Source organism: Trachypithecus francoisi, unplaced genomic scaffold (assembly GCF_009764315.1).
Source record: "Trachypithecus francoisi isolate TF-2019V2 unplaced genomic scaffold, Tfra_2.0 Lachesis_group17, whole genome shotgun sequence".
Taxonomy (NCBI): domain Eukaryota; kingdom Metazoa; phylum Chordata; class Mammalia; order Primates; family Cercopithecidae; genus Trachypithecus; species Trachypithecus francoisi.
The window spans coordinates 23,810,792-23,831,075 of NW_022681462.1; the positions used below are offsets into that span (position 1 = coordinate 23,810,792).

Below are 20,284 nucleotides of genomic sequence, written 5' to 3' on the forward strand. Positions count from 1 at the left end.
CTGGCCAACATGGTGAAACCTGCTAAAAATACGACCATTAACTGGACTTAGTGGCGCACACCTGTACGCCCAGCTCCTTGGGAGACTGAGGCAGGAGAATCACTTGAACCTGGGAGGCAGAGGTTGCAGTGAGCCGAGATCGCGCCACTACACACCATCTTGGGCGACAGAGTGAGACTGTTTAAAAAAAAAAAAAAAATGCCACGGACTCAAAGATACACACATCAAAACTATGTACGCGCACACAGACTCTGATACAGAGGTACAGACACAAAAAGGTACCGATGTAAGAGCACAAAGGCAGGCCCAGCTACACTCCCGTCAACAAACCACGGCACCTAAATTCAGACTTGGTGGAGCGCAAAACCTCGCAACCTCCGAGGCACTCTCGCCGGGGGCGGGGCCAGAAGGAGGTGGGGCCTCGCAGGTTGGGGTGGGGTTAAGGGTCATAAGGCGGAGGCACGCCAAGATGGCGGCCTCCACGTGCGACGTGTTCTCCTTCTGCGTGGGCGTGGCGGGCCGCGCCCGGGTCTCCGTGGAAGTCCGTTTCGTGAGTAGCGCCAAGGTGAGGTCGGGGCGGGTCCTGCCGGGAGCCTCAGCCCAGTCCGGCCACGGAGACAGCCCTGCAGGACTCCATGCCCGGAGCCTAGAGGCTTCCGTGCCGCTCAGACGCTACGGCCCGGCCCCTGCTCGCGGCCGGGGGGCTCCCAGTCTGTCCCCGCGCGCAGGCTCGTGGCGCGGTCACGCGATAGACCCGGGCCTCCGGAGTCTCCGTGCGCATTTCCTCCCAGCGGAATTCGGCCAGCCAGCCGGAGGCCCTGCTGTGACTGCTCGGGGCGGGGCTAGGGGGCTTTGCTGCTGGGTCCCTGGAACGGTGGGCGGGGACGTGCTGGGCAGAGAGAACTGAGGTGTAAAAGAGTGGGTCCTCACGAACTTAATGTATGAAATTTGGGTGGGGGGATGAGGAGACAGGCCAAGACCCTTCACGAAGGTCCTTGGAGTGCTGAGAAATTTGGACCAGAGTCCAAAGGCCGTGGGGGCGTTGGGAGAGTTTTTAGTAGGAAGGTGACATGATTTTGTCGTTTTTATTGTGTTCCAAAAAGTTCACTGTGGAAAAAAATAGAAAATGCGTGTAAGGAAAGAAAACATAAACATCACTCATACTTCTATACTTGTGCAAAGATGTGTACGTTAAAATTACATTTTTAGAAATTGCTTTTTGATGCAGCAGTGAGTCTTTCAATATCAAGCCTATTTCTACATATTAATTTTTAAGAGGTGAGTAGTAGCTTCTTCCGTTAGAGGGCCACAACCCTCTCAACCAACCCCTTATTAATGGACCCTTTATTGTTGTATTTTTGAAACCTGGAGTCAAAAGTCTTAGAGCTCATTTTCTATGCAAACATCCTTTTGTTTTGTCCAGCACTATTTTTTTCCTAGTTATCTTTGCCTATTGATATGTGTAAAATGATATTTGTTTTCATTTATGCTTCTTTGGTTACTAGTGAGGTTGAATAATTTATCCTATGTAGTGGCTGTGTGTATCGTTGTTTCTTGCCCAAGATGTAAGATCTCTAGTTGTCTGTCATCTGCTCTCAGCATTATCGTATTGATCTAGTTTCCCAGCCCAACCTTCCCTTGTCCCCTTTCTGCTCCAAAGGTATCTGGAGCACTCTGCTTCTTCCCTGGTAAATCAGCTTCCCTACATCCTTGGTCTCCTTACCTGTTCGTATCTCCATCTCCATAGTCTCTAGTGTTCCTGGGTGGCCACAGTTTGAAGATGTCTCAGTTCCATCATTCTTGGTTTGCAGTAATTTTCCTCACCTTTTTCTTCGTTAGCCCTCAGTCTCTCAGCCCCTTCCTCTCTTCATTTCTTCCCTCTCACTTCATCACTTCAGCCACTCTCCTTGCACAGTTTTCCTGGCCCAGGCATCTATCAAGGCCCCAGCCGATCGCCCTTTCCTTGCCTATATCTGATCTGCAGCTGGAGAAAATAATATACCTTCCTGGACTTGGTAACCGTGGATTTTCCTGGGCTTTTTGCTTCTCTATTCAAATAAGATTGGTTTGTGATTTTTTTTCTCTGTGTTATTTTCCTCAAGTTACCACATGAGGGTTATATGTGTGTGTGTGTGTGTGTGTGTTTTTGGTAAAATAAAAAAGCTTTCCGTGTTTTCTGTCATTACATTGTTTAAATAGCGGTTTGAGAGAATTGGGTCATGAAACTTTATAGACCAGGGCCTCAAGTGGGAGTAGTTTTTGACTACTTTTTATTGCTTCTGTGGATAGGAATGACTTTTCAAAAATTTATCAACTATTATGCCAGAGACATGACCAATCAGAACAGAAACCTTACCAGATCCAGTGGAAGCCAGCTGGACTACCATACTGGTGCACTAGCCAGATAGCAGCATGGCTTATTGTGGGCTTTCTTCTTTTAATCAAGATTTTAAAATCTACTACATAGTCTGCCCCGGCATGGTGGCTCATTCCTGTAATTCCAGCACTTTCGGAGGCTGAGGTGGGCTGATCACTTGAGGTCAGGAGTTCAAGACCAGCCTGGCCAACGTAGTGAAACCCTGTCTCTACTAAAAATACAAAAATTAGGCCGGGTATGGTGGCTCACACCTGTAATCCCAGCACTTTGGAAGTCCGAGGCGGGCGGATCACTTGAACTTGATGTCAGGAGTTCGAGACCAGCCTGACCAACATAGTGAAACCCCATCTCTACTGAAAATACAAAAAATTAGCCGAGTGTAGTGGCGCACGCCTGTAATCCCAGCTACCTGAGGCCAAGGCACGAGAATTGCTTGAACCCGGGAGGCAGAGGCTGGAGTGAGCTGAGGTCGTGCTACTGCACTTCAGCCTGGGCAACAGAGGGAGACTCCGTCTCAAAAAAAAAAAAAAAAAAAAAAAAAAAAAAAAAAATCTACTACATAGTCTTAGAGTTTTGCACAATTTTTTTTTTTGAGACGGAGTCTCGCTCTGTCGCCCAGGCTGGAGTGCAGTGGCTGGATCTCAGCTCACTGCAAGCTCCGCCTCCCGGGTTCCCGCCATTCTCCTGCCTCAGCCTCCCGAGTAACTGGGACTACAGGCGCCCGCCACCTCGCCCGGCTAGTTTTTTGTGTTTTTTAGTAGAGACGGGGTTTCACAGTGTTCGCCAGGATGGTCTCGATCTCCTGACCTCGTGATCCGCCCGTCTCGGCCTCCCAAAGTGCTGGGATTACAGGCTTGAGCCACCGCGCCCGGCCGCACAATTTTTTTTTAAATAGAGATGGGGTCTTGCTATGTTGCCCAGAATAGTCTCAAACTCTTGGGCTCAAGCGATCCTTCATCCTCGCTTCCCAAAGTGCTAGATTTACAGACATGAGCCACCACATCCAGCCTGCATGATTTTTTTTAAAACTTTTTTTTCAAATTGGAAGGATGTATGGTGTGTCCCTTTTCATTCAGGTTCAGTGCTCTCCAACCTTCTTTTTTTTTTGAGATGGAGTCTCACACTGTCACCCAGGCTGTAGTGCAGTAACGCAGTCTTGGCTCACTGCAACCTCCGCCTCCTGGGTTCAAGTGTTTCTCCTGCCTCAGCCTCCTGAATAGCTGGGACTACAGGCGAACACCACCATGTCCAGCTAATTTTTGTATTTTTAGTAGAGACAGGGTTTCACCATATTGTTCAGGCTGGTCTTGAACTCCTGACCTCGTGATCCGTCTGCCTCAGCCTTTCCCAAAGTGCTGGGATTACAAGCGTGAGCCCCTGCGCCCGGCCCAACCTTAATATGAGTTAGACTCTGTTTTCCTTGAAATATGCTCATCAGTTTTGGGAATGAGTGACTTTATAAAGGAACGACTCCGATTTTTTTTTCTTTGTTTTGATTACTAAATATTTTCTGCATTTAGTTCTTCACAAAGAGAGGGAGATCTATATTTGTCCAATATTGAAATTTGAGATTGTCAGAAATAATGTGAGTCCCTGTTCATATTGTCTTGTCCCATAGAGGAAGGCCAAGTTTTCAATTTGCTAGATTGGGATGGGATACAAGGCATGGGGGAAGGGCTTCCAGGAAGCCAGGCAAGGGTGTGCCCAGGGCTTTGCCTCCTGGCTTTGTTTCACCTGTCCCATTCTGCTGTGAGATAGAGCTTCCAGAGTTGTTCACAGGGTTGAGATTTTTTGCTCTGAGTTTGAGAGTAACCCTATCTGGCCTTCTGAGGAGTCAGGGAGCTACCTGGGAGGCAACACTGACATGTCATTTTGCTTCGGTGTCAAGCATTTTTTTCCTTTCCTTTTGTTGTGGCAGCTCAGTGTTGGCAGGGCTCCACACATCATCTTTGAGTAGCGGGAGTATATGCCCAATAAGGCCAGTAACTGCCTGGGTTCTGAAGCCATCTGCTGAGTCCTTTTGCACATTTGAGAGATGGCAGTTCAGAGGTTGTTTTCTCATCTTTCATCCTTTACATGATGTATATAGTGTTTTAGACCAGTGCTTCTCAAACTAACATGCATGTGAATCACCTGGGCATCTTGTTACGCTGCAGATTCTAATTCAGCAGGTCTGGGGTGGCGCCTAAGATTCTGCATTTCTAACAGAGTCCTAGGTGATGCCCATGTTGCCAGTCCCTGTACCTCTCATTGAGTAGGAAGAAGCTAGAGCTCATAAGGTACATTCATCTGTGCTATATTGTTGCACCCTGGAAACTACCTTGTAGGTATTATTATAATGCTCACTTTTCAAATGGGAAACAGATATAAAGTGAAGCAGTTGGCTCAAAGGTTCACAGCAAGTTAATGTTAGGACTGGTACTAGTGTTAGCTCCTTTCTTTCAGTGCAACCCCCAAGGACTTGTTGGATGCCAGGCACTGTGCTAGGTGCTGTGGGTATTCAGCTGACCAAGGAAGAGGGCACATTCTCCCCCAAACAAGGCTTCCCTGTCCCATGGTGTAGGATTTCTCTGCAGCCCTGTGTAGCAACACCACTGCCAGGATCCTGGAGTGGCTTGTGGCTGACTCAGAGATGAGTGCCCTGCTGTTACCAGCTCCTGGTACTGGAGGCCCCAGCCTGCTATAAGCCTTGGCCCTGCTCTGGCCATACTCAGGAAATTTCTCTGAGTAATCTGAGATGACTGCCATGGTGGCTTCCTCCCTGTTCCAGGCCTTCTGCTCTGAATGGGCTGAAAGGAGTACAACTGAAAATAGGTCAGTGCTGCATTTCCAGAGGAGAAAGTTATGGAGGGTACTGACCAGTCTCCATGAACTCACAGAGGCAGAGGCCTCTCCTAAGAGTGAGGCATGTAGGAGTGAGGCTGGACAGCCTCCTGGAAGCTCTTGGAGCTATGTCTTCTATTCCTTCTTATAGCCATCCTGTCCCTCTGCCCTCTTAGGGAAAGGGTCTGTTTGCCACACAGCTGATCCGGAAGGGGGAGACCATCTTCGTAGAACGGCCCCTGGTGGCTGCACAGTTTCTCTGGAATGCACTTTATCGCTACCGAGGTGAGTACAGCTCTCCTAATCCTCATGGCTGCTGGGCCCATTCGCCTTTGTGCATGGAAATGAGCTGCATACATCCCTACTGGCTGATGTCTCTGGAACTCTGGGTGTTGGGAGGAAATGCTATCTTCCATTGAAGGACTATGCCTGAGAACCACACCTCTGTCCAGTTTCAGGTGTTTGAGGCTAATTCCTGTGGTGGGAGGCTCTTCAGATGTGCTCCCTGAGGGAGCACAGCGGGACTCAGGCGAGTTTGACTCCATGGTCATGCTGAAGGCCCAGTGCCAAAGTAGAGTCCTCCACCAAGAGGAGGCTACGTGGCCCTTGTTCAAAGAAGGCTGAGTTAGGGGTGAGCACAAGTAGGATGCCCTTGGCTTTGCTGACCACATGCTTTTTTCACACTTTTCTTCTTTTGGAGTTGAGGGGAGGGGGACAGAGTTTCGCTCTTGTTGCCCAGGCTAGAGTGCAGTTGTGCGATCTCGGCTCTGCTATCTCTGCCTCCCAGGTTCAAGCAATTCTCCTACCTCAGCCTCCTGAGTAGCTGGGATTACAGGCACGCACAACTGTGTCCACCTAATTTTTGTATTTTTAGTAGAAACAGGGTTTCACCATGTTGGCCAGGTTGGTCTTGAACTCCTAACCTCAGGTGCTCCACTTGCCTTGGCCTCCCAAAGTGCTGGAATTACAGGCATGAGCCACTGTGCCCGGCCCACACATTTCTTAAGCTGGAGACACACAATGAAAGGAGGGTTGGTTGGTCCCAGAGTATGGGAAAAGCCCAGTGTTGGGGTGGTAGGGGAGCCCCACAGAGTGAGTCTGATTAAGAAGCAAGGAGAGTTAGACAATAAGGGCCAGGAAGTCCTTGAGAGGGAGAAGGGGATCATCTACCTTTGGCTGCATGTGAAATTCATTCATTCATTCATGCATGCATGTAATTATTCATTTACTCACTTCCCAAACTTTTATGAAACACCAGAATGGTGCCTGACACATAGCAGGTGCTCCTCAGGGCTGTGAAAGGGATAGATACGGTCTCTGCTCTCAAGACACTGTCGTGTCTGGCTCTCACCCTCAGCCTGTGACCACTGCCTTCGGGCACTGGAGAAGGCAGAGGAGAATGCCCAGAGGCTGACCGGGAAACCAGGCCAGGTTCTGCCTCACCCAGAGCTGTGCACTGTGCGCAAGGACCTCCACCAGAACTGTCCTCATTGCCAAGTGAGTATTCTTGGGGAGTATACCTGGAAGGGGGTGGGTGAGGGAGGCCTTAGCTGGAGTCCTCAGTGGGGAGACAGGAGCAATGACAGACCTGGTCATGGCCCTTGAAACCTATAATGTAGGATAAGATGTTGAAAAGGCTTGGTTATTGTTCCAGTTTCATCCTCCCTGGCACAATTACATTGTCTGGAAAATGGGCTTGGTGGGAGCTTGCTTTCTTCCTGGGGACCTGGCAAGGGCTCTCCCCTCTACCTGAAAAGTTCTCTTCCCTTTCTGTGGTTTTGTAAGCCTAGGTGTGCCCTTCACGTGTCCCCAGAGCACCCTATGTTTTCTCTTCTCATAATACACCTGAGCTACAGCTCAGGGGCTATTTATGGAAGGGATGCAGTTAGAGGAGGTGATACTAGGGCCAGATCCCAGGGTACTGACTTCTATCCCACCTAACAGGTGATGTACTGCAGTGCAGAATGTCGGCTGGCAGCCACTGAGCAATACCACCAGGTCCTGTGCCCAGGCCCTTCCCAGGATGACCCCTTGCATCCTCTCAATAAGCTTCAGGAGGCATGGAGGTGAGTCACTTTTCCTCTCTTCTTTCCTTTATCCTTTCCTCTCAGGTTGCCTGCCTGGGCTCATCAGGTGTTGCCATCTTTCTTAAGTTACAATTCCCCGGATTTTTCCTCCTTTCTTAGGGTTAAACAGAAGTCACATCACCCTATCTCCTGCTTTTAATCTGGGCTGTCAGTCCTTCTGTCCTTAGCATTTAACACTCTCCCAGAAAGAGCCCCATTAAGCCAATAGAGATGCAAAGTCTTGCCTAAGTCCTTGCCTATGAACTTTCTCTCATGGTAATTGACGGAATTGGTAGGAAGTTTTCTCTGTACCAGTCAGACTCGGCTTCCCTGAGCTCAGCTACTAGGGAGAGAATTTCTAGGCCAATCTTTTTTCTCTTTCCCCAGGAGCATTCACTACCCACCTGAGACTGCAAGCATCATGTTGATGGCCAGGATGGTGGCCACAGTGAAACAGGTGAGCCCACCCAACCCTCTCAGGGAAGCTGAATTTGGCCCCATTCAACCCTTGGTCTCGGTCTTTTCCTCACCTCAAAGCCCTAGCTTGGATGCAGAGTTCTTCCTGGCCTTCCCAAAGGAGAGCTCCTTGCTATGTAAAACCTTAGGAATGCGCTAAACATAAGTCAGGCATAGGGAGTGGAGGGCTCATTTTGCCTGTAGTCTTTTTTTAAATTTTATCTTAAAGACCAGTGTGATAGTATGCCTGTAGTTTCTGATACAGAAGATGCCTTGTGCAGTAGCAATTCACGCATTTGATTTATAAGCACCACTTTTTCAGGATTGCGTCTTACATAAAGCGAGAGAAGCCACTCTAACCGCCCTTCTATTAATGTTGTTCCTCAGCCTCTTTCTCCTGTTTTCCAAGTGTTGTTGAATTGGCTATCTGGGCTCCAGCTGGGGAGATGGTTGGGCACCATTGGGAGGAAGCCTCAGGCAGAGGAAAGGCTCCTATAAGCTCCTGTGTGGTGGTATTTCGTAAGTGGGCGGGAGTGCCAGTAAGAAGGTGGGTGTCTGTGACCCTTAAGTATATTTGTTCACTGCAGGCGAAGGACAAGGACCGTTGGATCAGGCTCTTCTCCCAATTCTGTAACAAAACAGCCAACGAAGAGGAGGAAATTGTCCATAAACTTCTGGGAGACAAATTCAAGGTTCTTCTTCTCCCATGGCTTGTCTCATTCCCTCCCCAAATACCCTAGGATGTCTCTGGCCATCTGTGGGAAGCACCACATTTGATCACTTCTCAGCTACAGGAAGGAGTTAGAACTTGGGTCCAGAAATAGATTCAGAGGACTTACGTTCCTGCCACTGTTTACTTCATGACCTCATGTGGACCTACAGTTGGGAAGTGGGGTGACAACAGAGGAAGGGCGTGTTGGATGCCCTGCCCTGAAAGTGCTCCCTAACTGGTGTTAGAAGGCAGGACTTGTCATAGGATAGCAGTGGGCAAATCAGGTAGAATGGAGACTGGAGGGTTGTGGGGCCACAGAATCAGAGCAGCGTGAAACTGCCCATGTCTTGAGTGACCATTCCCAATCAAAGAGTATGGGTCCTCACTGAGTACAGCAGACTTCCCTGCAGGAGCTGCCTGAGGGTGGAGGCAGGTGTGTAAAAGGTTTGCATCTGGGGTGGGCCCTGTTGCACTGAACTTACAGGAAGGGAGTGGGAGAGCCCAGCTGGTCTGGAGGCCAGGTCAAGGGAGATTTGACAGTGGTGGTGTGGATAGACATTTCGGGCTGTCTCAGCCTTGCTGGTACAAGTGCTGGAAAATGGAGAGAAATTTGGGTTTGCCACCCCAGGTTGGAACAGGCCGGCAGACTGCCAAAGCTCTTTGGAGGTGGACTTTGTGGCCTTCCTTTGCCCCTACGGAAAGCTCAGTCTACAGTGCTGGCCCTTTTTCCTTCCCTCCCTAGTCACCTGGGCCCTGCCTGGGTGCTAATGGGAAATCCCTGGGGAGACAAATCTCTCTCTGCTTCCCCTAAACCAGGGCCAACTGGAACTTCTGCGGAGACTCTTCACAGAGGCCCTCTATGAGGAAGCAGTCAGTCAGGTGAGTGAGGAGAGGGTGGGACCAGTGGCCTCCTTGTTACTCCAGCTTTCCAGGAGCAACAAGCTCAGCATCTCCTACTGGGACAGCTGAGCCAAAGCCAACTTGGTCTTCTGGAGTTGGGATGAGCCTGACTCACAGAAGGCCTCCCAAACAGAGTCCAACTGGAAGAAAAGCAAGTGGCTGTTAACATGAGCGCTTATCTCTTTATCTCTTTTTTGCCCCCACAGTGGTTCACTCCAGATGGATTCCGGTCTCTCTTTGCTCTTGTTGGGACCAATGGCCAAGGAATCGGGACCAGGTTAGAATGTTCCAGAGCTATTGAACTTACTCTCGGGGTGGGAAACTGATTGAGGAAGGTAGCCACAGTTCCTTTCAAGACTGGGATGGGGTACGGTAGGACTCTGGGCAGATCACTGAACTGGACACAGTGGCAGGAGTCAGAATCAGGCATTGGAATCTGTTTTGGGGAGCCTCTGTTGGGGAAGATGGGCCCCCACCCTGGAGAATGAAATGGGGTAGGGGGAGAGACCCTTCTTCTTGGGCTTAATTTACCTGGAGGTGGAGAGCCCTGTGACCTGGGCTTCCGCCTCCCCAACCATGGGCTGCCTGGGACCCCCAGCTCCCTAAGCCAGTGGGTCCATGCCTGTGATGCTCTGGAGTTGAAGCCTCAGGACCGTGAGCAACTTGACATCTTCATTGACCAGCTGTACAAGGACATCGAGGCAGGTTGGTGAGATAGGGCCTTGGCCTTACCCAACCATGGTGACCCCCCAGTCAGATGGTGGACACAAAATCTTTCCCCAGGATGCTCTGTATTAATGGTGGGGGAGGTAATCCCTTTGTGCCTGTGGGGAGCTTCAGATCTATCCACAGGGCACACAGGTGAGAAACAGCCCCAAGATTTATCCAGAGACTTGATGCTGGGAGGAGAGGGGGTGCTGGATAAATAGGGTGTCTTATAGACAGAAAAGCAAGGCTTCTGTCTCAGAGAGGCAAGTTTAGGTAATATGGTAGGGACTGATGCCTTAGTGTGGTGGGGTGGCAGGACAGTGGCGACAGTGCCTGTCCTCGTAAGCCTCATTTCCTTTTCCTGCCTATAACAATGGGTAGAATAATGTCTGTATATTACTGTCTTACAGCAACTGGAGAGTTTCTTAACTGTGAAGGATCTGGCCTCTTTGTGCTTCAGAGCTGCTGTGAGTCATGGCGTTGAGGAGGGATGGTCCTAGGCGCTTCTGCCTTTGTCAGGTGGCCTTGCAGCCAGTTTATCTTTCTCAGTTGGCCCTTTCTAGGCTGGTAGGGTTGAGTCTGGGAGCTCCATTAGGTCTGAGCTCCCACAGGAATTCCCCTGGGCCTTTTTGTTCTATCATTTTTTTCATTTGTTCACCCAACTGTTTGTGCTATAATACCTGCTTATTATATATAAAACCTTACAATGGGCCAGGCCCTGTACTAAGGCAGGCATAGAGCTCTGATTCTTGCAAAGGGATGCATGGGCTTTGCACCATCACTGCCCCGTGAGATTTGGGAGTACTGGGAGCCCAGGCTAGAGGGCAAGTCTCATCAGCACCTGATGAGGAGGGGCAGATTCAGCTCAGACAGCTGCCTTTTCCAGACTTCAGCCTCCCACCCCCTGGTTTCCTGACTGCAAACTCCTCCTCCCAGGCTCCTGGGCCACTTTACTCTCCCAAACTGGATTCTCAGAGGGCCTGTGTCAGCTGTTACTAGATGTCCAATAGCAGGCAGAACTGAGTTAAGTGGTCTTGGGTGGGCATTCCTTCAGAGCCCTGTCCCTCCCTTTGTGAGACAGTGGGAACACAACTGAGAATGAAGTTGGCCAGTCACAGCGGGTTGGAGTGGGAGTGTAGTGGAGTTCATTTGTGTTGTGCTGTATGGTGTTCAGGAAAGAACACTGGAAGCAGAGTCTGGAAACTTGGGTTCCAAAACGTGCTCAGCCTTGGCAGGGATGAAAGAGCAAGAAAGGACCCAGTGCTCTGCAGAATTGAGGCTAGTATTTTTTTTAGGCAATAATCCTCATTACCTGCCTCTTGTGATCCAGGCAACCACAGTTGTGTGCCCAATGCAGAGACCTCCTTTCCAGAAAACAACTTCCTTTTGCATGTCACTGCTCTGGAGGATATTAAGCCAGGAGAGGTGAGGGGGCCAGGAACCATGGGGATGGGTGGGTAGTGGGCCTTGGAAGTTCGCTGCAGGGATCAGGAGCAGCCGTGGCTAGAGCACTTGAAGTTCAGGCTGTTGGGTGGAATCCCCACATACCTTAGGGTCTGAGTCTTTCAGCTCATGGTTCTGTTCTAACCCTACCTCACTTTTTCAAAATATGACTCCAGAAAGCCTCAGGACAGTGTTTGAGGGACACATATGTGCTCCGATTCTTGTCCCCAGCTATCTTTTGGTCAAATGCAGATATGTAGTTTCTAAGAAAGCAGGAGATAGCTCTTTGTGGGTTTACGGTCTTGTCTGTTATTGCAGGCACAGTGCCTGGTTGAATCTTCTTCAGGGCAAGTAGCATCATACCAAGACCTGTGATCCCAGCTGCAGACCTTGGCCAATGACTGGCTTTCACCATGGCCTGAGGCTAACCAGTCTCCTCTGTCTCAGGCACAGGCTGTTGGAGGCTTATAGTGGCCTGCCTACTGAAGGCACTGGGAACTGGATGAGGGCAGCCCGCCCCTTCACTGAAGGGCAACGCAAGCCTGGCTCCTAGAGATGGGGCAGTGGTTGGAGATAGGGTAGGTGTTGGGGAGGCCCTTATGCCATTTAAGAGAGCACAGACCATCAGACTGCATCTCTCTACCCTACAGGAAATTTGTATCAGCTACTTGGACTGCTGTCAGCGGGAGCGCAGCCGCCACAGCCGCCACAAGATCCTCAGGTCCCAGCTGGGGACATGGTTGGGCGGCTGGGCTCTGGGGTCCTCTGTCCCGTAGCTCCCTGACTTTTCCCCCTCACCATCCCTCACCGCTGCAGGGAGAACTATCTGTTTGTCTGTTCCTGTCCCAAATGCCTAGCAGAGGCTGATGAACCCAATGTGACCTCAGAAGAGGAAGAGGAGGAAGAGGAGGAGGAAGGAGAGCCAGAAGATGCAGAGCTGGGGGATGAGATGACTGATGTGTGATGTTGCCCTGCCCAGAAAGGGCCCTGCCCTAGACCCTGCCAGAAAAGGGGGTTCTTTCCCCAGAGAAATGGCTCGGAGGGAACTTCCAACTCCCATTGCCTGCTTTCCCCATTCGAGCCCTCTCTGCCAGAGGGTAGGACAGAGCCTGGATCCCTGGCCCCAACCCCCACCAGACCTCATGCCCTGGACACTGCTGCTGAGTTGGCTCAGACTCTGCACTGGCACTGAGCTTTTCACAACTGGCCACCCCTTGAGGTTCTTCCACTCTAGGGTTTGAGGGGCTGGAATCAGGGCCAGGGCCTAACAGTTTCTTCTCTTCGGCCCCACGGCCTATACTCACCCATTCACCGGAGGCTTCTCCCCTTTCAACTTGCTGTTGATTTCTTTTGAGGGGGTAAATCTGAGACCGAGTTCATTGAAGCAGAGGGGAGGTGGTGAGGCGCCCTCACCTCCCCCCACCACAGCTGTGGCTGGTAAGGCAACTGCTTGACCACTGGCACAGTGAGGAGAAGCGGGCAGGAGGATCTGGGCCTCCTGAGCTCCTTCCCTGAGGCTGTCTCCTGGGAATGCTGGACAGGGGGATTACTCACACCCCCATTTGGACATCTGGGGAAGTGGAGATTAACCCCTTCTCCAGACTCCAGAATCTTTGTAACTCGTGCCTTGCCTCTCAGGACCTGGCATAGTGGCTGGCCCTATGGAGTATGGAAAAGGCCTCTGCCTTCCTTAGGAGGGACACGTCGGGGGTCATCACGCTTTCTCACACCTGCTTCCCAATGAGCACTCAGTAGCATGGCTGAGACCTGGGGCTTGACAGGCCTCTGCTCCTTAGATCAGGATGCTCTGGTATTCCTGGGGCCAGTTAAAATGGGTCAGTGAGGGGCTCTCCTGGCCTCAATCTCCATCTTTAGGGTCTCCACAGAGGAACATTGAAGTCTTCCAGAAACCTCGAGGAGCTGGGCTAGATACTTGGAGAGTAGCCCTGTCTTGTCCCCTCCTACCCCCAGATTAGCACCACCCCTCTCACTCTTGGGTTGGATGTTATGGGAATTACAACCCATCATTCCCAATGCCTCCCTTTCCTGGAGGAGCCTGCCACATTCCCCTGCTGAGGGATCCCAGAGAGGACAGGTGCCCACCCCACAGGCCATTCCTGGACCATGGAGCCAGGTGGAACCTGTCTGGCCCCTTACCCATTGGGTTCACTCCTTCACAACAGTCAGCACTTCCCCCCGCCCCCCACTGTTCTCAATAAAATGTAAGTGGTGACAGGCCTCTGCAGGAATGCTTTGTGGCTAGTGGCTGGGCAGGCTGCCCTAGGCGTGCAGCAGTCACAGGTGGGTGCAAAGGGGTACTGATTAGACCAGGTGATGGTAGGAGATGGGGGCTCCAGGCTCACCAGCTTGGGCTCACCTCTGCTTTTATTTACACTCTGCTATGCAAATGTTCTAATGCCCAAGAGCAAGGGTCTTGAGGTCCAGTTTGGGTGGCTTTTTAATTTTGAGACAGGGTCTCACCTTGTCACCCAGGCTGGTGTGCAGAAATGCAATCATAGCTCACTACAGCCTTGAACTGGACCCAAGTGATCCTCCCACCTCCGCCTCCTGAGTAGCTGGGACTATAGGGTCACGCCACCACACCCAGCTAATTTTTAATTTTTCTGTACACATGGGGTCTTGCTATGTTGTTGCCAAGGCTGGTCTTGAATTCTTGGGCTCAAGTGATCCTCCCACCTTGGCCTCCTGAAGTGCTGGGATTACAGGCATGGGCCACCATGCTTGGCCCTGAGGTCCAGTTTGGATCCCCGTGCTCTAACATGAGTCTTCTCCTGAGGGGCTGAACTCTGGCTTCCCAGAGCTTCCTTGGCTCTCAACAGGAAGCTGTGCTGGGATCTAAGACTAGCAGTCTGAGCACTGGTCCCAAATGACCTGGGCCAGTTACTGTCCTCTGTGGGCATTTCCTTTCCTCAGAACGACAGTGTAGGATGAGATGAGTGAGTTTGAAGGTCCTGCCCACCCCTGTGTGCTCTTATTCTAGGACACAGTTGCAACCCTGATGAGAAGTTTTATTGCTAAAAAGTCAGTGAGGGTTTATTGAGTTGCCAAACACTAGCTCTTTAAACCACTCCAACAACTGCTGTGAAGGTCACTGTGCAGAGACCCTGGGTAGGGGAGGCTGGAGCCAGGTGAGTGTGACAGGTCACAGATGGCTCTCAGGCTGCCTACCTTCAGCTCCTTTTGTTTCAGGTTTTAGCCAGAAGCCCTGGGGCCTGTCTTTTGCCCCTTCTTGCAGCATGAGACACCCTTGGGGACCCTGGGGAAGGTAAGGCCAGTGGTGTGGCTTCCCTTTCAGCCTAGCAATGCCCAAACTCTTTTCCTCTACCTGGCTCCACTTGTCCCCAGATGCTCTCCCCAAATTCCAAATAGCAAAATTCCTGGGTTTCCCCTTCCCAGCTCAGAGTCACTTATGGCTGGAATGTGGGACAAACTCTTCTACCAGAAGGTCCAGGGTGGTTGCAGCAGCTCAAAGGTGGGGATGCTGGTGACATTGACTGGGATGGAAATGATGGCCCATGGCAGCCCATGCTGTTCCAGAGAGCGGCGGATCATGTAGCTGGGAGGGCATGAAGAGAAGTGGTGATGGTCACTTTCTTGGTACCCCATCATGCCCCACTGTCCCCATCAATCTGGGAGTTTCAAAGCCCAAGAACTTTTTTTGCCCTCTAATTGAAGTACCCCAAGTTGAGGCCTGCAAGAAGGGACTGGTGATTACCCCTGACCTCCCCAAGTCATGGCGCCCAGCCTCATGCTGATAAAGCCAGAGGCAAGGAGCCCTCACCCATCTCGGCCAAGCAGGAAGAGGGCGGGGATGTCAGCTGTGCGCTGGGTACTGTCCTGGATCATCTCCACGTAGAAGCTGTCATTGTCAACCGCGTTGTCAGAGATGATCACTGCCCGCCCGCCATGCTCCTGGACCACCCGAGTCTTGGAGAGGAAGGAGCAGCCCCTGGAAGAGGTGGTGATGAGACCAAAGGAAAGACAGGTCCTAGCTCCCCCTTCACCAGACCATCACCCTGGGAGTATAGAAGGCAGACTCTGAAGAATTTGTTATAAAGGCTCATAAGTAAATAGCTAAAAGCATGGATAATTTTAAAACTTTTTTTTTGAGACAAGGTTTTGCTCTGTTGCCCAGGCTGGAGTGCAGTGACATGATCTCGGCTCACTGCAGCCTTAACTTGGCCTCAAGCAATCCTCTCACTTCAGCCTCCTGAGTAGCTGGGACCACAGGTGTACAACACCGTGCCCAGCTAAGTTTTGTATTTTTGGTACAGACAGGATTTCTCCATGTTGGCCCAGGCTAGACATTTCTCAAAGACCCTTAAAAAGATGAAATTTTCAAAAACAGCTCTTTCAAAGCACTACCACCAATAATCTCAGAATCTGCCCTATGCCTGCTCAACCCTCATGTCCTGCCTGCCCACTCCTTACCCCCTCTCCACCAGAGCAATCTGGTCCTGGATGAAGAAACCGTTGCTGAGTTCCCCGCAGGCCTCTGGAGGTTCAGCGGGGACAAGGTGAATCTGCTCATACCTTGTGTGCTGAAAAACATTTAACATTTGGAGAGGTGAGAGTGTAATGAGACACACCAGCTTTAGGACTGGGCTGACAATCCCATCTTATCGGCACCTTGTAAAGTGTGAAGGAAATGGAGTGGTTTCTGTATCGCCAGACACTTAAACATTTTTACTTAATTACCGCAAAGGCCTATCTGGTTGTCCTACACCACCCTACCCTTCCATGAGATAGGCAGGGGAGTTGGTTGTAGATCCAGAGAGAGGAAGTGACTTGCCTTAAGTCACATAGTTCAGAGGTAGAGCTGGCAGAGGAAGCTGGTGCTCTTGGCTTTTCACTTCATGTCCCCTAAAAAGACAATTTGTCCCTCCGTGGTGCCTAGGTCTATATTATACTCGGGAGTAGCTGGAAGAGCTTCCTTTCTGTGCTGCAGCTCATGGAAGGCAGAGCTGATTCCGCTCCCTTCCCTGTCCCACACTCAGGTGGGATGAGAGGGTCACTGCAGCCAGTGAGGGGAAGAGGGAGATTGAGGATCAGAAATAGGTGTCTCCCTTAACTTACAAAGATACCACCAAAGTCCTTGGCAGGTGTGGCTGTGAAGATGTATCGAATGTCCCCAGGACTCAGCACTTGAAAGTACAAATAATCATGGATACGGAAGCCTGAAGGATAAAGAGTACAGGTAAGAAGCCTCCCAGGAACAAACTGGTTTAGGTTCAGATCCCAGACCCTGTGTCTTCAGCTGGGCTGGCTATAGTCTGGACGCGGCTATAGTCTGGACGCAGGGTCCTGGCTTCAGCCAACGGGGTCCCCTAGTGGCGGGGTTGGGGGCTAGATGGTCTCTGTCCTGGGGAGGATAGAGTTGATGCAGAGTTAGTAACCCCAGAGGTTTATATCAGCTGCTGCTGCTTACACAGTAAGCCAGGAAAACTGAGAGCTCCAGGGTTAATATTTTTGCTCTGAAGACCTGGGAGTTTCAGGGTAGAGATGTAGTGACCTGCGTACAAAGCAATTCTCACTAACATTTAAAAGTTGACTTTCTGGTCCCGCTGCCACCCCCTTAGTCCAATCACTATCATCTCTTGTCCTGACAGCTCAGCTTCTTACCTGGCCTCCCTGCCTCCATTCTTGCTCCCCAAACAACAACCAGAAATGGAAAACATCTTAGCAATTATGAGCACATCACCATGCCTAGGGGTTCAATACCTTTCAATAACTGCCCTTTGCATTTAAAATTTAAACTCTTTTTAAACTGTGACCTACAAGACCCTGTTTGCTGTGGCCCCTGGCCACTCTTCCAGCCTCATCTTCTCCATCCTGTGTTCAAGCTACACAGACCTTTCAGTTTTTTCACTTCTCTGGGTCTTTCTGCAAGCTGTTCCCTGAGCCTGGAAGGCCCCCTACTCCCACCCCACCCTACTTCCACCCCTTTACCTGACTCTTTCCTAGTCATCCTTCAGGTCATACCTTAAATGTCACTTCCTCAGAGAAAGGTTCTGCCTCATGAGTGCCCTCCCATACCCATTCAAATGTACTCTTCAATAAATGGGGACTTTCAACATAATTTGTAATTATATACCTTTCATAATTTTTCTTTTTCTTTTTTTGAGACAGGGTCTCACTTTATCACCCAGGCTGGAGTGCAGTGGCACGATCTCGCCTCACAGCAACCTCCACCTCCCAGGCTCAAGCGATTCTCATGCCTCAGCCTCCCAAATAGCTGGTACTACAGGCATGCGCCACCATGCCTGGCTAATTTTTTTTTTTTTTTTTTTGTATTTTTTAGTAGAGACAGGGTTTTGCCATGTTGCCCAGGCTGATTTTTTTTTTTTTTTTTTCATTTTTTAATAGGAATAGGGTCTCGCCTTGTTGTCCGGGCTTGTGATCCTCCCACCTTGGCTTACCAAAGTCCTGGGATTACAGGTGTGAGCCACCACACCTGCCCTGGATTCATAATTTTTAAATATCTGTCTCTTCCACTTCCTAACTTCATAAGTAAATATAGGGGTAGCCCTATAAATTTTGCTGAATGAATGAACAACAACTATATCCAGCTCCATAGCACCGAGGAAGAGAATTTCCAGACAACTAGATTTTTCTGGGGCATGGGATCTTCTCCCCAGCACCAAAGTTTAATGTTGCACCTGGACTTGAGTCCCTGGTTTCCTCAACCCAGAGAGACTGCGGAATGTTGAAGGATGAAAACTGCTGTCATGGCCGGGGGTGGAGACTCAGGCCTGTAATCCCAGCACTTTGGGAGGCCGAGGCGGGCGGATCACGAGGTCAGGAGATGGAGACCATGCTAGCTAACACGGTGAAACCCTGTCTCTAACTAAAAATACAAAAAAATTAACCGGGCGTGGTGGTGGGCGCCTGTAGTCCCAGCTACTCGGGAGGCTGAGGCAGGAGAATGGCGTGAACCCAGGAGGCGGAGTTTGCAGTGAGCCCAGATGGCGCCACTGCACTCCAGCCTGGGCGACAAAGCAAGACTCCGTCAAAAAAAAAAAAAAAAAAAAAAGAAAACTGCCGTCACAAGTCCATTGATCTATGAACAAACTACTAAGTCACTACTGTGTACCAAGGCTGGGATTGATTAAGGCTTTAGCTGTCTTTGTTTACTGCCCAAATGAAAACCATCAGTTAGAGCTCCCATGGCTTGGCACTGGGCTATACAGTCCTGGGAGTGGGGACTCCCCGTCAGATACAAATACACCCCCAGAAAGCCTTCCTGGACTAGCGTCAAACAGTCCCTCCCCAACTCTTGCTTGCCTTTGCGTGTGCTTATTTGTGTAAGTTGTGGGTATACGTATGTGCTGATGTGTGTGCACAGATGTATACATTTATGTGCTTGTGTAGGTGTAAACGGTTTGTGCGTGTGTGCCCACGTGTAGGAATGTGTGCTCCTGTACATGTGAGTGCTCACATACGTATCTCCAGCCTGTAGTATCTTTCCTTAGCCGTCCCTCCCGGTCGCACCCTAAGTCACCTGGGTCGGGGCGAGTGGGGAGATCTGCTTTGTCGTGGGAAGCTGAGGACTCAGAGCTTCAGCCTCAGGCTGCGCCCACCTTATGTCTCTGGACCACCACCCACTTATTCCGGCCGCCCGCTCCCAGACCTGTCCTGCTCTGAACTCGCGGGGTCCCCAAGGTGACCCGTGGCCCCCAACCCGAGACGCGGCGCAAGCTGGACGGCCAGCCCCGCCCTGCAACGCAGTCCCACCCGTTGCCGCTCACCGTGGGCCGCGACGCACGCGGGAAGCCAGAGCACGAGACAACACCAGCCCGCGGCGCCGCGGACCATCTCCAGGGCCCGGCCCAGCGCCGCGTTTCCTCCCGCCGCCCCGCCGCGCGTTGCTCTCCCGACTTGAGCCTGACAGCTGCCCCGGCCTCCCGCCCACATACCCGCTCTCGCCGCGGGCTGGACGACGAGAACGAGGCTCACGGCTGATAGGCTCCGACGCCTGCTCATGTAGCCACACTTTCCGCCTCTGCGCCTTAGCCTACTTTTTATTGGTAGAGAGAAGTGGAGCCGGGGACTGATTGGCTTAAACTCTTAACAGCTGCAGCCAGCCCTCGCCTCAGCCCCGCCCCAGCATTTCTCAGTTTGGACTCGACTCTCCTGGTCCTCGAGGGCGGTGGGCGGGCCGCGGAGGACAAGCACTGGAGGTGTGCTGGTACCGGACTTGCTTCAGCTGCCGATAGTCATGGCCGTTAGTCCTTGCGGTCTCGGTCTTGTCCACTTTAAGGCCGCCTAGCTTGACTACGATTAGCCTTCTCCCAGCTGCGCTTCCCTCCTCCCCACGCCTTCACGGGAAGAAACTCGTCTTGCGCCAGAGGGTTCTCCGCCCAGTGCCACCAACGCTTGCGCGCTCACCGTGGATAGGCGCTGGGGACGCGGCCTGGCGCACGCCATCCACGAGGAGCCTCTGGCCAGTGCAAAGCCAGAAAACGGGCTTTGGGGCCAGCTTCCCACGCTCGCCCCGTTGACACTGTGTAACTGTGACACTGGACACCGTAACCTGTCAGCCTCCGTTCTCTCATCAGTAAAATGGCCTTAATAATAGGACCAACGCAATAGGGTTGTGAGGATTAAATGAGATCGCTCACGTAAAGTGCTTTGGCACCAGCCCATCCCACACTTTGCGTCCCACGCTTCTGCCTTTATTTCATTCCTTGGTCTGGCGCCCGGGGATGGAGGAGGGCGGAATTAAGTTAGTAGGTGATGCGGACCGGGCAAAGACCCTCCGTGCTCAAAGAAACACGA

At 51.3% G+C, this 20,284-nt stretch overlaps 2 protein-coding genes across 4 annotated transcripts; one reads left to right on the top strand and one right to left on the bottom strand.

Moving 5' to 3' along the window:
- The first annotated feature begins 428 nt into the window (after positions 1-428).
- SMYD5 (SMYD family member 5) lies at positions 429-13,723 on the top strand. Of its 2 annotated transcripts, none has more exons than XM_033175089.1 (13): positions 429-565; positions 5,377-5,485; positions 6,558-6,697; positions 7,145-7,266; positions 7,654-7,723; positions 8,310-8,414; positions 9,251-9,313; positions 9,541-9,611; positions 9,933-10,039; positions 10,453-10,509; positions 11,373-11,467; positions 12,136-12,206; positions 12,302-13,723. In XM_033175089.1, exons 1-13 carry the CDS (start codon positions 470-472, stop codon positions 12,447-12,449), a joined length of 1,254 nt encoding a protein of 417 aa, XP_033030980.1. In that variant the 5' UTR covers positions 429-469; the 3' UTR covers positions 12,450-13,723. The 2 variants fall into 2 exon arrangements, with proteins under 2 accessions (XP_033030980.1, XP_033030981.1); XM_033175090.1 differs by having other exon boundaries at positions 449-550; positions 12,302-12,574.
- Positions 13,724-14,493: 770 nt separating this feature from the next.
- Positions 14,494-20,270, bottom strand: PRADC1 (protease associated domain containing 1). 2 transcript variants are annotated; one of them, XM_033175095.1, is made up of 5 exons: positions 19,423-20,270; positions 16,583-16,683; positions 15,938-16,047; positions 15,288-15,455; positions 14,494-15,062 (listed from the first exon to the last, which is right to left on the bottom strand). In XM_033175095.1, the coding sequence occupies exons 1-5, from the start codon at positions 19,487-19,489 to the stop codon at positions 14,942-14,944; spliced, it is 567 nt and encodes a 188-aa protein (XP_033030986.1). In that variant the 5' UTR covers positions 19,490-20,270; the 3' UTR covers positions 14,494-14,941. The 2 variants fall into 2 exon arrangements, with proteins under 2 accessions (XP_033030986.1, XP_033030985.1); XM_033175094.1 differs by having other exon boundaries at positions 19,255-19,435.
- Between the last annotated feature and the right edge of the window lie 14 nt (positions 20,271-20,284).

Bases quoted from the DNA above. Each gene is read 5' to 3' on its own strand.
- PRADC1 (XM_033175094.1), bottom strand. From the start codon at position 19,420: ATGTGGGCGGGAGGCCGGGGCAGCTGTCAGGCTCAAGTCGGGAGAGCA. The intron at 16,684-19,254 runs GTGAGCGGCAAC...TTTATCCTTCAG, and splicing joins CGCGTGCGTCGCGGCCCACG to GCTTCCGTATCCATGATTAT. The intron at 16,048-16,582 runs GTAAGTTAAGGG...AATGTTTTTCAG, and splicing joins AGGACTTTGGTGGTATCTTT to CACACAAGGTATGAGCAGAT.
- SMYD5 (XM_033175089.1), top strand. From the start codon at position 470: ATGGCGGCCTCCACGTGCGACGTGTTCTCCTTCTGCGTGGGCGTGGCG. The intron at 7,267-7,653 runs GTGAGTCACTTT...CTCTTTCCCCAG, and splicing joins AAGCTTCAGGAGGCATGGAG to GAGCATTCACTACCCACCTG. The intron at 10,040-10,452 runs GTTGGTGAGATA...ACTGTCTTACAG, and splicing joins GTACAAGGACATCGAGGCAG to CAACTGGAGAGTTTCTTAAC.